The following is a 17,581-nucleotide window of genomic DNA, read 5'->3' as shown; positions in this document are numbered from 1 at the left end:
ACCTTTACTAATAACTTGCCATTTTTTTTTCAGGGACCCTCATCCAGCAATATGGTTTGCAATGGTGCATATTCTGCTTTTACTGAGGAGGCTTTTGAAGAACAATGAATCCAACTGCAACACAGAACTTATCGCGTTCGTTACAAGTTAGGACGGTATGATGCTGTTCCAATCAAAACAACTGCGAGTTGCAAATTTAAGAGTTACATGTCTGGCAAAGAAAGCCACCTGGAAGCGCTCGAATGCCAGACAGTATTTGAGCTGCGAGACCTTCTGGTATTCAGTCTCCTACACGTTCAGCTTGCGAACATGCATTGGCCTTGGAACTGTTTGATCAGACAGTCAGAAGAGTTCTACACACCGATATGCATTTCCAGCCATACAAATTAAGGATTGCTCAGAAACTGCACGAGCGTGACTGGGAAAAATCACATGTCAAAATGTGGAAGATATTTCTGTCGCACCCTATGCAGATTTTTTTGTCAATGTGCACTAGAGTACCAACTAAAAACATTTAAAAAGTTGATTTTTAGGATTGCATGCAAACAAACATGGCCACCAGTGAAAATAGGGAATACATTGGATTATAAAGGTCTTTGTTTGTTTTTTTTTACATAGACATAACCACTTATTAAGGCCCAGAGGCCACTCGAGTATAAGGGTTAAGAGTGTACAGTAGTCAATTGGACAATATAGTAATAGAAATTCAGTGATAGCATAAATATTACTTGTCAGCGACAATTTTAAAGGTAATATTCATTCAAAGACTCGAATACCCCCCCCAAAAAAAATCCACTTTTGAAAGGTAAGTCTTTAGTCGATATTCTACTGCACATAGACACCTCCACTTTTTTTTTTTTTTTAAATAATGATTTCTGTAAAATTTAAATTTTCCATCCATATAAGTATACTTTTGAATAAAAAAAAAAAAAAAAAAAAAAAAAAAAAAAAACATTTTCGTTAGTTGGTCTCTGAACAGTTTATAGATTTTTTTTTTTAATTACAATGCTTTCAAACACAAGTATAAAGTCGGCAAGTAGGAGCATCCTGTACAGAAAAATATAGAATAAACAAACTGTTTTAGAACACATTTCTAGATGCAAATAAAAGCATTTTTTTTCTATTTTCGATTTAAAATCCCTTAGTTCTTACATATTGTTAGTCTTTTTTTTTTTTTTTTATCTCCGTGGACACTGTTCATGCTTCATCAGCATGGTTATACGAATAAATCTTACAAATATTTACCTCACATGCTATCGATGATTTTGCGAACCAGTGGAACTTACTGTAAACATTAATATGATGATTGCAGCAATGCAGCATCTCTACAGATTGTTGTCTCAATTTTCATGTTCTGCCTTAAATAACTCCATGTCCTCAAGTGGCTTTGAAGGCCGGCAGCTGATTTGCAAAGACGATAAAGATCAAAATCATATCTGGCATCGATTGAAGTGAATGGCTCTTGTCTTGGGGAGGCTCCATGTTTTGACAAGCTTCTGAGCTTGACCTTTACTCCTGATCTCAAATCTGTTGTCAAGATCGCTGGAAAAATGATGGAATCCTATCGATCCAGTAGATCGATCATTGCTGATGCAATATTCTACCTATATAAGAACCAGGTACGTCCAAGGTGGAGTATTGTTGCCACATGTGGGATGGAGCTGCTAGAAAGACCGTATCCCGTCTTGACAGAGTTCAAAATAGACTTCATAGCCTAGTAGGGGATGCCCTTTTCTCTTTCCAGCAACCTCTTTCTTACAGAAGAAATGTTGGGAGCCTGTTTGATTTATTTTCATGGCAAGTGCTCGTCTGAGCTCCAATTTATGGTCCCAGACCCATTTTTTTTTTTTTTTACAAGGGGGTCACCACTAGCAGTATCAGAATTTTTGTAGGAATTTTTGACACCCCTAACACGAAACTGCGAATACAATATAAAAATCTCGTAATTTCTGTTAAAAGTGGGTTATTTATTTTCTTTATGGATTATACTTCCAAAATAAATTACAGTTGTTTTAAAAGTAATAAAAATATTTTTTTTTTTAAAAAACAGTAATGAATTTTCCGAACTCAATATTTTTCAATTTTTAAACTCAATATTTTTCAATTTTTAAATTTAAAAAAATCTATCAAAATTTTTCTATTGATTCTATTTTTACGATATTTTCAGGGTCAATGTGAAATTTTATGTTCTTTCCAATAAACCGAATATAATATTTTAGACAAACGTTTTTTTTTTTTAAATTCACGCCCCCCCAAGTGTCACCCATTTTCAACTTTCTCTTAAAAAGTAAATAATTTATGTCGTGAAGTTTTATATATCACAAATTGAAGAGAAAAGGTCAATAAATAATATATTCAAATTTAAAACAAAAAAAAATCGCTTTTTTAGAAATTTACCTGTAAAGTCCGAAGTTTAAAACCTTATTTTATAAGAACACATTGTTTCATTTTTGTCTTTTTTTTTTTTTTTTTTTTTTAATGAAACCTTGGTCCTTGCTCCTTTAATTGAAAAAAAAAAAAATTAGGGCTTGAATTACATTTTTCGAGGAGTTATAAGCTTAGAAAGATAGGGGGTCGAATAATTCACGCCTCTCATTTTGAAATGTCTATTAAAAAGTAAATAATTTATGTCGTGGAGTTTTATATATCACAAATTGAAGAGAAAAGGTCAATAAATATATTCAAATTTAAAACAAAAAAAAAAATCGCTTTTTTAGAAATTTACCTGTAAAGTCCGAAGTTTAAAAAAAAAAAAAAAAAAAAAAAAACACATTGTTTTATTTTTTTTTTTTTAATAAAACCTTGGTCCTTGCTCCTTTAATTGAAAAAAAAAAAAAAATTAGGGCTTGAATTAAATTTTTCGAGAAGTTATAAGCTTGGAAAGATGGGGTGGAATTATTCACTATTTTCACGAAATTTCTGACGCTGCTAGGTCACCACTTATCAAGGTCCGGAAGCCACTCAGGGATAAGGGTTATTGTAAGTACAGTACGTTAGTGTGGAGATCTAATAAAGTGTCTACTTAAGGGGGCGGTTCATCAGGAATTTGTTTACATTGGACTTGACATCCAGGTTGTAGTCAGGTGGGAAGCAGGCAGATGGACAGAGTTCCACAGGCGTGCAGTTCTAAGAAAGAAGCTTTGTTCATGGAATCTACGTTTTGATTTAGGCATAGATAAAGAGTGGGGAAAGTTTTTGACAGTGGATTCAGCTAGACGGGTGTTTTTCGTAAAAGATTGGCGAGTGGGGGGGGGGGGGCAGAGATTGGAGTTCAGACGAGCACCTGCCATGGAAATAACGATAAAACAAAGATAGGCTTGCAACGTCTCTTCTGTGGGAGAGAGGTTGCAGGAAAAGAAAAGGGCATCCCCCACTAAGCCACAAAGTCTATTTTGTACTCTGTCAAGGCAGGATAGACTGTTTTTAGCAGCTTCTGCCCAGATATGGCAGCAGTATTCTATCCTTGGGCGTACTTGGCTTTTATATAGAGAATTGCATCAGTAGTGAGATATCTTCTGGAGCAGTAGAAGAATCCCACCATCTTTCCAGCGACCTTGGTAACAGACTTGATGTACATGTTCCATTTCAGATCAGGAGTAAAGGTCAAACCCAGAAACTTGTCAAAACATGGGGCTTCTCCTAGAGAGCCATCCATTTCAATTGATGCCAGATGGGGATCAGAGCGTTGATGATGTAAAGATAGTTTGGTTTTAGATGCATTAAAGGTAACCAGCCACGTCTTCCCCCACTGAACCACGCGCTCGAGATCAAAGGAGAGAGAATCAGAGAGAGCTTTGTCATTTACAGCCTTTGATGTCTTGCCGTAGATGGTCATGTCATCAGCATAGATGTCAATGAATGATTTAAGTATGTGTTTAGGGAGATCATTGACGTAGATCAGGAAGAGAGTTGGGCCCAGGATGGACCCTTGAGGGACTCCAGCATTAATACTGCAGGTCTCTGATTTTTGTCCATCAACCACTACTCTTATGAGCCTATCAGAGAGAAATGATTTAATGATAGAACATTTCCAGTTATACTGTAGATGGAAATCTTGTGAAGTAGGCCTTTATGCCATACCTTGTCGAAGGCCTTTGATATGTCAAGAGCAATTGCCCTAGAAAGGAAGCCTTTGTCAAGAGATTCATTAATCCTACGAGATATAACCGTTAGCACATCTGTGGTAGATCTTGCAGAACAGAAACCATATTGTGTGTCACTAAGGTTATTTCTGCTGAGGTGGTTGACTACTTCTCTATTTAACAGATTCCAGCAACTTACTCATGACACAGGAGACTTATTGGTCTGTACTGAGAGGGAGATGACTTATCACCCGAGTTCTTAAATACAAGGCATACTGATGAGGTTTTCCAGGGTGTTGGAAAGCACTTCTTAAGGCAACGCTTAAACAGTTTCATAAGTATGGGAGCAAGTTCTGGTTGAAGCTTTTTTAACACTATAATTGGAATGCCATCAGGGCCAGTTGCTTTACTGGAATCAAGGTTCTTCATTAGCTTGGCAACCTCATGCACAGATATTTGTATGTTACCTAGCGTGTTCTGTGTTATAGGAGGAAATATGGGGAGTTGATGGCCTTCGTCGCATAGGGTAGAATTAGCTGCAAAGTTCTTTGCAAATAGTTTGGCCTTGTCTGAAGCTGACAAGATGACCTCTGGTCCATTGATAATGGTTGGGATAGAACGCACACTTCTGTTCAGGATCCTATTTGTTATTTGCCAAAACTGGTGGGAACCAAGCCGGTGATCAGCTACTTGTCAAACATTCACGAGAAACGCTATCTGAAATCACAATCAAGAATTTTTCCCACTCTTTATCTGTGCCTAAACCTAAACGTAGATTCCATGAACAAAGATTCTTTCTTAAACGTGCACACCTGTGGAACTCTTCTGTTTACCTGCTTTCCAGCTGACTACAATATGGCCATCTTCAAGTCCAATGTAAACAAGTTCTTCATGAGCCGTTCCACTTAAGTAATCAAATTTACCATTTACACTACTAACGATTGCTATATTGTCCCATTGACGACTGTACACTCTTTAATCATTATCCTCGAGTTGCCTCTGGGCCTTGATAAGTGGGGACTTCATTGTATATAAAAAAAAAGAAAACACAGGGTTGACTGGATCTAAATAAGGAATTATGTTTGTGCACAAACATATACCTTTTCAGTACAGATGCAGACCTAACACACACACACACACAAGGTCTGTGGAACAATGGACGACGACGGTCCGTCAATGTGAGATTTCACATGGTTCACATATCTTGCCTTTGAAAGACGTCCACAAATTTCATAGATCCAATTTACATGGTCGCATGGAAAATTCTCTAGGGTTTTTTTCTATAAGTGCTCTTCTCGGGTTTTATTGCAAATGGGGGGACATTCTGGTGAACACGGTAATTTTGGAAAAATGAGTTAAAATTAAAAAGAAAATACTGTTAGAAACTCTCAATGTGTTACCGTAACATAGGTTGATATTAGGTGGAATTTTTACAGTATTTTTTTTTAGTTTTAACTCATTTTCCCAAACTTACTGTGTTCAGAGAATGGTCCCGTCATTTGCAATTTTCAAATACATCGGTAAACAGTTTTTCGAGCTGAATAAACATGTTAAATTAAATAAAAAAAAACACTAAAAACTTATCTAGTTAGGTAGAAAAGTAACTTATCTTGCCTTTGATAACATTTATTTGTTATATATTTGTTTTTTGACAACTTTTTCAAATCTACGTGTATAGTAATACAAACCCCCTTTTTTCATTATCTTCTATTATTCAAAAAGGAACTGTGTGAGTTCATTTTCTATGGACTCATAATAAACGGCTTGGTCAATTTTTTTTTCATTTCACACAAATGTACTATATGTGCCCGGCAGTGTTTTTGGGTTTCATATTGGAATGTCTTTGATAAATATCGATAATCGAAATAATCCAATGAAAGAGGAACAGGCGATTTTGATCAAAGTTAACACCTTACACAGCCTAACACCACAAATGCATTTGAGAAGTTTATTACCACACAAGCCAAAATACCCAACATAAAACTTAATAGGCTCTTTGATATGACAGGGGAGGGGCACATACGAAATAAAGGTTTCTGTCTAGAGCACAATTGAACCATGATACTTCACATATCCATTTTGAACTGCAAGCCATTATATATAAAGCATAATTAATAAAATAGATTCTTCACAGTACAATGTATATTACAATGTATTGTGAACCAAGTGACTGCAAGAGGCATGTGAAGCTTTCTCCCGATGCACCACGATAGGTTCCCAACTAGAGCAGGCAATCAATTTGATTGAAAACTGGCCGATTTTAAAGATTTCGAGGACAAAAATATGGGAGTGTGAAACATTTGATCATCATTCAGCTTACCCTGCTTTATATATATATATATATATATTTTTTTTTTTACCGTTTTATCTGTTTAGTTACACATGTTTCGGTTACCGAATCGTAAAGCCTGAAGTCGTACTGGGTCGTTGATATGATTCAGTAACCGAAACTGGTAACTAAACAGATAAAACGGTAATAAAAAAATAGGGTTTGTATTACTCTGTACACAGATTCGAAAAAGTTGTCAAAAAACAAATATATAACAAATAAATGTTATCAAAGGCAAGATAAGTTACTTTTCTACCTAACTGGATATATTTTTCGTGTTTTTATTCAATGTAACATGTTTATTGAGCTCGAAAAGCATACAGTGTTTACCGATGTATTGGAAAATTCAAAATGGCGCCCGACACTCTCTTAAACACGGTAAGTTCAGGAAAAGATGTTATAAATAATAAACTAGACAAAATACTGTTAGAAATTCGCTCATTATATGTTACCGTGACATAAGTTGACATATATTCGGTGTTTTTTTAATAGTATTTTGTCTAGTTTATTATTTATAACACCTTATCCCAAACTTACCATGTTAAAGAGAGTGTCGGGCGCCATTTTGAATTTTCCAATACATCGGTAAACCCATGTTTTTCGAGCTGAATAAACATGTTACATTGAATAAAAACAAAAAAAATGTATCCAGTTAGGTAGAAAAGTAACTTATCTTGCCTTTGATAATATTTATTTGTTATATATTTGTTTTTTTTTTGACAACTTTTTCGAATCTATGTGTACAGTAATACAAACCCAAAAAATATATTTGCTCTGCAATAAGTATTGAGCACTTCCTTCAGATTTTTACAAATTACCATGTTTGATATATATATATATATACATACACTCTTCCCTTCTTATTTTGATTTTACCATCTGAAGAAACAGACGGGGAATTCCTGTCTGCAGAAACAATTGCAATGGAGTAATTTAATATTTTGTACAATAAAAAAAACAAAAAAACAAAAAAAACACTCAGCTCTACTAACGTATTGAACACTTTCTTTTTTTTTTACAACATACCTCTAAATACATTATAGACACGCATCCACATATGTGTGTGCGTGTCTTGGAAGTTTTAACTTTTAAAACTTTATTTTTATCATTGTTAGAAAACTATTTAGTCAGTAAGTCATTTAATCATCTTCACTGCATCAACTTGCTCTCTCGAATTAACAGTAGTCCTAATGTTAATTTAAAGGATCATCAGTTGTTTACCATAAAACACCGTTTCGGGGATTTAAAAAAAAAAGAAAAAAAAAAAACAGTATATTAAATCATGGCTCCTCAGCAGTGAGGATCAAACACCACCTCCCTTAATCACAAGAAGAAAAAAAACGATTGTTCCAAATATTGGATCTAGTTACCTCCTCATGATTAATGTAACTAATCTCTCAAAAATGTCTTCCTTACCAGCGAGATTCGTCCCTGTCTCTAAATTCAAAACGGATCCATTTTTTAATTTACCAATCTTGTATTTATAAGATTAGGATTCATCCATTTACTACTTATCCCCCCCCACTATGATTAGTACTTTATATATTTACATTTTTTTAATGTTATTTTTACATAGATATACACATACACATATATATATATATATATGATTGTATCAGCGTGTGTTTTTCAGTTTATTGGTTAAGTTTGGTTTTTAATAAATAACGTTTATTACTATCAGATTTATTTCAAATCCTTTGGTGCGCGACTTATGGCCCACCCTGTGTGTGTGTGTATATATATATATATATATATATATATATATATATATATATATATATATATGCGCTCAAATAAAATAGGGATTGACGAAAAAATAAAACCCCAACCCACTTGGTAAATATCCAGATACGCTACTACAGAACACCGACCACTCTAATTTGTTTGTTTATAGGTAATTGAGGTCGCTGACAACGAATTTGATAGTCAAACTTGGGGCAAATTTACCGTTTGCATGGTATTAACCCCCGAACCCACGAATAACTTTCCACCATTTTGCAGCTTCCATTTACGCTACGCGCGTGCGCTGCAGCATGAACGATGGCTTTATTCACCTAGCAAACTGCCTTCTCACATGGCGTACCAATCAAAAAATTACGGACTGACATTTTTTTAATGACTTACAGTTAAAGAAAAGTACAACAAATTGGACTTTTTTTTTTTTTTTGTCTCGCGTAGTTTTAATGTGGTTTACAAAAACATAAGCACCAAACATCTGTTTTTCATTCTTTTTTGCGGGAGGGGGATTCAATTATAGAACTTATGTGGCTTAATAGATGCTTTTGCAGTTTAGTTAAACATTTTTCAACGCACCGTCGCACCGACATTTACCAATTAGAACACCATTTAACATTTTCCGAAGATTTTACTGTGTACATTGGGGGCACGAGCGGGGGGGGGGGGGCGCGGATGTGATGTTGGGGCGCGTACACAGTAAAATCTTCGGAAAATGTTAAATGGTGTTCTAATTGGTAAATGTCGGTTACTTTTTGAAAATTTGAAAATTCTATGTTCCAGGTAAAAAAAAAAACACAGATAAATTAACCCCCCCCCTCCTACTCCAACTTGGAGTGCTTTCCTTTTCTTGTTTTATTTCTTTTTCAGCTAATTTTAAATTTTCCACCCAAAAAGTGTTATAATGTATTTTTGAAAATTAGAAAATTCTATGTCCTGGAAAAAAAAATCCCCTCCCCCCCAACGTAGTTTGCTTGGTGAAGCCGTCGTTTATGCTACAGCGTGCATGCGCGTAGCATAAACGGAAGCTGCAAAATGGTGGACAGTAGTTCGTGGGTTCAGGGGTTAATACTATGCAAACGGTAAATTTGCCCCAAGTTTAACTATCAGATTCGTTGTCAGCGACCTCAATTACCTATAAAAAAAACATATTAGAGTGGTCGGCGTTTTGTAGTAGCGTATCTGGATATTTACCCAGCACTTTATGTTCACCTCAATTTGGCCTTATTGAAAAGATCAAAACTTTCAAATTTCTGGCTTTATATTAAAAACTGAGAAAATAAAGAAAAAAATTCTTTTAAACTAAATTGTAAATAAAAACTAGTGAGGCATAAAAAAATTGTTTAAATAAAGAATGTGGGAGAAAGAAAAGGGGCGCCTTTAGAAAAAAAAGAAAAAAGGTGGTATTTGGGGCAATGTTAGTTCTCGTCTTGTTCCTCCCTTGAAAAGTTCTAGCGACTCAAAAAAGATGAAAATTTAGTTTTTACGGCCTGACCCCAGCGTAGTATACTCCCCCCCCCCCAATCTCCTCATGTTAAGAACGGCTTTCGATGTGGGAGGGTATTCCGATATGGGGAGGTTGGGAGTGTTTATTCAGAATTGGATCAAGAAAATAATTTTGAAAATTCTAGATTCAAATTCTTTTAAGGTTGATTTTAAAATGTTTGTCTTTAATTAATCTAAGTCGTTGAACTTAGATTACTGTTGAAACATTGGCTGCTTGTTAAGAGTTGACAGATTGATTTTTTTTAATGTCGTTTTAAGCAAAAGAAAGTACTTGTCATGTTGGAAATAGTAATACATCCTAAAATTACGAAAATTCATCGAGTAGAAGAACCGAAGGAAAAAAAGTTTAGCTATAGACAAATATTGCAGCCATGAACAATTTAAAATATTTTTTGTCCCCTGTGTGAACTTTTCATCTTCTACTAGATAAGAAAAATGCAATTTTACCCTATTTTCCATAAAAATTACTCTTAATTATGAATAACTTTCTACTCGATTTTTCGCCCCCACCCCTTGTCTTTTTTTTTTTTTTTTTTTTTCAACGGATTATTATCGAAGTGATACTAGTCTACCAGATAAAAAAAATGAAAAAATTATTCAAATATTTGTAGTGGGTGCTCAGTTTCTAATGCAACGTTCTAGTAAATTGATCACCCATTTTAGAACCACTCGATATTTTCAAGCAAAATTTCGCACTTTTTAAAAAGCAGCTCGGCTTTATTTTAAATTTCGCTAAAATAAAATTTAAAAAAAAAAAAAAAAATGTAAATATTGACTTTTTTTTTTAATCTGTCAAATTATCTGATGATCCATTCTATAATTATCAACTAATTAAATAAAAAAATAGAAGAGGGGCAAGCTGGTTAAAGTACGTATTTTTTTTTTTTTTTGCTTAAAACATTCGATCTGTCGACTGTTAACAAGGACCAAACATTAACCAAATTATTTTTATTTATTTCATCCCTTGCTTTGTCAAAGAATCATGTTTTCACTTTGCTAATGAAAGATAAAGTACAAGGTTCGTCCGGTCATTCGAACACGTGTGTGGCATGCGGAAAAAAAATCACATAAAATTGTTTCGTTGTTTGAGTTTTCAAAACATTTGACAAAGTTTAACAAAGTTTGCTATTTATATTCAAGTACTAAAGATGAAAGAAAGGGTACTTGTGCACTTGCCACCGTGCTGAAATAACGTTATTTTGAAAGCCATTCTTTACATGGGGAGGGGAGGGTGTTTTGTGACTAACACTTAAAAAAAGAAAAAAAAATTAACACTGGTAAACATTAATCAGAAAGGATTTCTCCAGGACATTCATTGTGAAGCAGAATGGTCAACAGAAACCGGAAAAAGTTACTTGTGCGATTTTGCTGCTGTGCTGAAATAAACTATTTATTTTCACTTAATTTAATAAGATATTGCAAAACTTGAAAATAAATTTAAAAATAGCACGGTAATAAGAGTGCATGAGAAAAAAAACAAAAAAAAAAAACACGCGGAACTTGGGGATAAACAATAAAATTCCCCCCCCCTTTTTTTTGCTAGGGTTTATGAATAATGCCTCCCTATTTTTTAAATTTTATTTTTCGTCGCTTTTTTTTCTCCAGTTTTTCCAGCGGATTATTACGGAATGGATACTAGTCTTCTACACGATTATCAATAAAGATAAATTAAAAAAAAAAAAAAAGTAAAAATTTTAATATTTGTAGGGGGTGCCACTGCCCGGGTGCTCAGTTTCTAATGCAACGTTTTAGTAAATCGATCACCCATTTTAGAACCATGCTCACATTCGGAACAGATTCTGCAAATGCTTAGGAAATTACTACCCCCCCCCCCCCCAAAAAAAAAAATATGGTTGCTGACATTTTTTTTTTTTTTTTTTTTAAATTTTAACCAAAAGCCAGAATCACATTGATTTAATGCTTGTGAATATTGTTTGTTTATTTAAAAAAAATAAATAATAAACAGACCACCACCCCACGCACGCATGCACACACTCCTGGGATGAGGATGGGGAGATGAAGACACGTTGGATTTGGAAAATGGAGGTGAAACCACGTGACTCCGGCTCGAATTCTTTAAACCTTAAAAGAATAAGACTTTTAGATATTTAAATTTTGAAATATTAAAATTCTTTCCCAACTAAAAAAAAAAGGAGGGTGGCGAATAAAAGATTATCACTTGAACGGATAGTAATTTTTTTTTTCTAAATCTAGGTTTTTATGTCGAGGGGGGGGGGGCACATGTCAAGGTTTAACAATAAGAGAAAACAAAAGCATTTATCCCAGATTCGTCGTCCATCGTTATATGGATTTTGGGTGCTTCTTAACAGTCGACAAATCGATTTTTTTTTTTAACTGTGTGGTTTTAAGCAAAGACAATATTACGTATATAATTGTCATGTCGAAACTAGGCACCGCCAAAACTGGGGGGGCAGGTCAGTACTTTTTGACGGACCGTCTTTTTAAAAATCTACCAAAAATCAGGTAATTATCCGATCAATACGAAATTTTCAGCGATTATTAGGAGAAGAATGAACTTTATAACAGTGTACTTATTTTTCATAAACGATGTTTATATATATATTTTTTTTTGCTTACAAAACCCCCCCTTGTTTTGAAGTGGGAACAAATATGCTTAAAATAATCATCTGAGACTGAAATCAACATATTGTGTTGTAAGGGACAGAATTATAGATTAAAAAAAAAAAAAAAAAAAAAAATTGTTTGCATACCTTATTTTGACGTCTGAATATCAGAACTTCGATTGTGTTTAATTATCCCGCTTTTGAGTTTTGAAGTGTGAAATTCGGTGAATATGTTAAGTAAAATAATTAATTTAAGTTAAGCAAAACAAAAAAAAAAATTTTTTAATATTTATACGAAAAAAGCTATTTTAAAATTTTTGATAAATAAATTAACAATTTTTTTTTAGCGAGCCGAATAATGCATGACCATTATTAAACAGGGCATGCTTTGAATAATCGATACCAAAAAAAAAATTCGATAAATATTGTGCCCTTTGTGTTAAAAATAGCATCTTTTTTTTCGCTCCCGTTTGAAAACGTTTGCCGCCTTTGACTATGGTGGACCAAACGCGCTGAAATAATTTTTTTTTATTCTGCTTTAAATTGCCCCCCCCCCCCCATTTTGGGGAGTCTGGCCCCCACACACATACACATTAAAAACCAAACGCATACAAATGGTCACCCATCTGGTACTGGCCAGCCTCAGCTTAATAATACATTGAAATTTTCGTCACTGAAAAATAAGTTTTTTTTGGCCTGTTTGGTCTTCCATAGTTTTCGTCTCATCAAAAGAAAACGTAAACAGAGTCGATCTGAACTCTACGGCAACGCGAATATCTGGTTACCTATATGAATAAGTGGAATTATTTGAAATTCAGGTACTTATATTATAATATTTTTGCATATTCTCTTAGAAAATCATCCTAAATCTTCGTTAGACAATAAATAAATTAATTAATTATTTCAAAAACCCTTTTTTTTTAAATATTTAAGTACGTTTTTTGTGCAAGACAAAAAATGTCAATTGTTAACTTTTTGGGAAAATTTAACATTTAAAATTGAATTAAAAATAGTAGAAAAAGTTTTACATTATTCTGTTTTCTATATGATAAAATTCAGGGTTTTATCTTTCTGGAAAAAAAAAAGTTACTCAGATATAATGGATTTTAATAAACGTAATTTCGTTTTAAAAAACAACAACAACTTGATTTTGCGGCCATTTTTGGCGGTGCCTAATAGTAACACATCCAAAAATTACTAAAATTCATTCAGTAGTACTATTGTGTTTTTACTTTTTAGTAAAATAAAGAGCGGACCTGAACGATAATCCCCCCCCCAATATATTAGTGTTCAAATCCACTGAAAAAAAAAATGCCGAACAAGTTGGGATGCCAAAGTAAAACAAAGTCGAAAAGTTTGTATGTACGTACTCGTTTCAGAACGAAACACCTCGCAGATGTCATAATTCAAAAATCTCATAAATCGATCAAGTAATTAAGACTATTTTTAGAGACTTCATTAAACATAAGGCTGATATTCTATCTCGACACTTCGATTTGAGTTGTGTCGTCCTTGTTTATTTCATCATGCCAGACAAAAACACGACTCGCTTAGTCGTTAAATTTGAGGTAAATTTTTGCTCAGTTTTCCCCCCTTAATCACACGCGTCAAACATGCGCGCGCTTGTGCGTACAAAAATGGTCACTTATAAGACATCAAATTGCTTAATATCCGGAAAACTACTTGTTTGCGCCAATTTTAAATGCAATATTCGTTTTCAGCATGCCTGAAATTCTACCAAAAGTCATTTTAAAAGATGATTAACGTGAAAAATAAAATTTTTTCAAATTTGATTTTCTTAAAAAAAAAAACCAAATACGTGATTTTTGGAACGTTCTCTTACAAGTCCTTACATTCAGACTTTTCTGAATTTCCTTTAGTTTTGATTGCCGTAATACAGTTCCATTTGCGCAAAAAATAAATGCGATATTCGTTCTCAGCATACCCGAAAACCTATACAAGTCGACAAATTAAAGGTGAATGCCGAGGGGTCGGTAAACTAAAAATTTACCGTTTTTAGTCAGCGTGGTCACAAATTTCGTGTTTAATTTAGTACGTTATAATTGAAAACGTGAAAAGTTATGATTTTTTTTTTTTTTTGTAATCTGAGTAATCGATATCAAGTTAAAAAAAAAAAAAGTAAATTTTCAGATTAGGTCCATCTCCACAATTTTCTTTTAAATACGACTCACTAGGTTTTCGACTATGCTGAATACGAAAATCGCATTGAAGTTTTGCAGAAATAAGTAGTTATCGAGATATAAAAAGTTGTATTATGCATGTATTCTTTAGCGGCCATTTTTTATGTGCGTGCGCCATAAACAAATCTACGCATGTATGACAGATACCTACCGGAAACACTTTTCTGGGATTGCCCCCCCACCCACCTCTTCCACTTAGCGCAAAAATACACTTTTCTGAAACTGAGAATGCCCCCCCCCCTCCTAACAAAATGGAGCCCGCAAAACTTAAAACTTCCTACGAGTATTTTATTCGATTTTTGAGCTATTATTGAGACCTATCAAGATGCGCCTCATGTCCGCCATTTTTTCTTGTTCTCCCGTAACTTGTTTCAAAGTAAATAAACGCTTTACAATAACTTAAAACACTGAAAACTCATCCAGGTAGGTAGAAGAGTAATTCATATTTTATTTGATAATATTCGTACTTTTTATTTAATGTTTTCGGCTGTAGTAATAAAAAATATGACTGGATTTTGAAGTTAAATGAGATCTTTACGGTAACTGGTTTATTAAATTGTTAGATGAAAGTACAAAATAGTGAAACAAAAAGGATCCCTTCCTCATCTTAAGAATAAGTTTCTAAATAACATTTCCGGACGGTCCGTATTTTGCATAAGTCTCGGTTAATGTCATTCATTGCGTTTAAATATAGAAATTCGGGATTTCAGCTTTTAAGATGAAGTCATTTTTAAAGAAGAATTCGCTTAATAAATGTCGCACAGTTTTCGTTTTAAAATGAATAAATGATTCATAAGTCGATAATTCTTTTTTGGACGGGGAGGGGAGATTTATGGGGTTTTTTAAATTTTAAAGTTATCTCAAATGTAGTTTGGATATTTTAAATACATACCATCATTTTTTTTTTAAATATTAAAAGAAATTCCAAACAATAAATTTATAGGGATCAGAAAAAATTTAAAAGGGATCAGAATAAAAACGCGCCAAAAATATTGTTCCAAATTGAAACCTTTAATCATTTCAAACCTATTAACTTTTTAAGAATTTTAAACTTATTTAAAAAAAAAAAAAAGAAGTTTTTGATAATTGTTTAAATAAACATTGCATGCGTAAATATTTTTGAAGACAAAATAAGGAAAAGGATTCCTTCTTTGTAATAAGGAAACAAAATTTATGGCCATTTTTGCAGCAGCGTGATTCGGTTCCGCCACACAAAAAAAGTTCCAAATTATTTAAATTTTTTAATTTAGTTTATAGACATTTCCATGCATAAAATCTAAAATAATTTAAAGGAAATAAAAAAGGGGCTTTAATGCCAAACAAATTCATTTGTTTAAAGAAATTATCCCTAATTTCATGAGGAGGGGGGGGCACTTACCCCTTTTTTCCCATAAAAGGGATAAAAATGGTGGAAGTTCCAGAAAAGGGAAAAATCCCTTTGTTTTCATAATTTGATAGCCTGGATTTTTTTAAATTTTTCTTTTTCACAGCAGAAATTTGGTTAGATTTAAGAAAAAAAATCTGACAAATTCAAAATTATTTCGGATAAAAACCAAAAATTTACCAAAGATTTCATTTATTTTCAAAGAATTGAATACGTCTGAGATTTTTCAAATTTAAATATCTTTAAATTCAAACCGATTTAAACTTTAAACATTTAAAGCTTTATTTATATAATGCGTGTGTGTAAATAATTCTGAACTTTATTTGCAGGCGAATAGTTATTAATTTAAAATAAATATTCAATTTCAACTACTAATTTCTGGACTTTGAGTTAAGGAAAAATATTTATCTAAATTAACAAGAGCTGAAAATATTTAAATGGTACACATGCGTCATGCAGAGAGTGATCCGGCTGAAATAAGGTTATTTAAAAAGCCATTCTTAACATGGGGAGGGTGTTTTGTACCTATTGTGTACTTTAACCATACAATTGATTAAAATACACCATAAAACTTTAATTAAACCTGGAAATACGATTAAATAAAAATAAAAAAAATAGCGCGGATCACTCTCTGCATTGGCAGTCGAACTAAAAACACTTAAAATCTTTAAAAATGTCAAAAAAAAAAAAAAAAAAAAAAAAAATGCTAACACGTGCAAAAAGAATTCGGAAAATGGAATTAAAAACAAATTAAAGGAACGCATGTTTGGAAATAATTTCAGGTTTAAAGATTAAAATTTAAGAGCAAATTAGGAAAAAAAATGAGGTAAAAAAAAAAATAAATAAATAAATAAAAAAGTTAAATTAGGGAATATGAAATATATGCGAGCCCCCCCCCCCCTTAAAAAAAAAAAAAAAAAAATACATTCCATAAATAAAGAATTTCCATCGGTAAAAATCCTTAGGGATTCCCGGATTTTCTTTTAAGATGTTTTCAAGTTTAGAAAACTAAATTCTGTTCGCTTGCATTTTTTGATGGTTTTTGTCTTATGAAAATATAAAAATAAATAAAAAGGGGATAAAATAAAAATACTTACATGTTTGTAAATTAGAAATTAATTCTTTTCCCGGTTTCCTATTTTAACGGATTTTTGCATCGACGTCCGATTTCTCGTCGTGGTCGTCGTCGTGGTGGAAAAACTTTTTTTTCCAACAATTGAGATTTTTTTTGTGAATTGCTGTTTTTTTTTAATCTTCTTTTTACAGAATTCCTTAACAAAAATAAGAAATTATATATGCATGCGCGTGTATATAAGAAGGGAAATGCAATTCTTTTTTTTTTTTTTTTTAAATAGCAAGTTTTCTTTTCTGCTTTTAGAAATTACTTAAATTCAGAAAACTTAACCCTTCCTTTTGTTATTGTTGCCCCCCAAAAAAAGACAACTTGAGAAATTCCGGGTAGCACAAGCGACGAGGACGACCGCAAAGGTCTAATGTTGGAGACATTCTGATTTTTATTATTATTATTTATTTTTATTTTGGAAATACATTTCTTTCTTTCTCCTCCCTTTTTTTTTTTTTTTTTTTTTCTTTTTGTTTTAACAGGAGGAGGAGGAGGAGGAGGAGGAGGAGGAGGAGTAAGAAATCAGGAGGAGAGGGAGGAGGAGGAGAAGAAAGGCGTGATGATGAGGGGAGAAGGAGGGCAAAATGAGGAAGAGGGTAGACCCACGTGACCGGCTGCTGCTGCTGCTGCTTTTCGTC

General features: G+C 33.2%; 1 protein-coding gene across 2 annotated transcripts in view; it reads right to left on the bottom strand.

Annotated features, from left to right (window-relative positions):
* The window catches only part of LOC145241567 (innexin unc-9-like), a 46,943-nt gene extending 29,577 nt beyond the window's left edge, over positions 1–17,366 (bottom strand). Inside the window, exon 1 of one of the 2 annotated variants that reach the window (XM_080104638.1) lies at positions 16,918–17,366. In XM_080104638.1, coding sequence (XP_079960764.1) covers positions 16,918–16,919 — 2 coding nt within the window. In that variant the 5' untranslated portion in view covers positions 16,920–17,366. The remainder of the gene's footprint in view (positions 1–16,917) is intronic. The other variant, XM_080104637.1, reaches the window with a different exon arrangement.
* Between the last annotated feature and the right edge of the window lie 215 nt (positions 17,367–17,581).

This window comes from Euprymna scolopes, chromosome 20 (genome assembly GCF_053919585.1).
Source record: "Euprymna scolopes isolate OS-2025 chromosome 20, ASM5391958v1, whole genome shotgun sequence".
Lineage (NCBI taxonomy): Eukaryota > Metazoa > Mollusca > Cephalopoda > Sepiida > Sepiolidae > Euprymna > Euprymna scolopes.
This window is presented reverse-complemented; position numbering and strand designations above follow the sequence as displayed.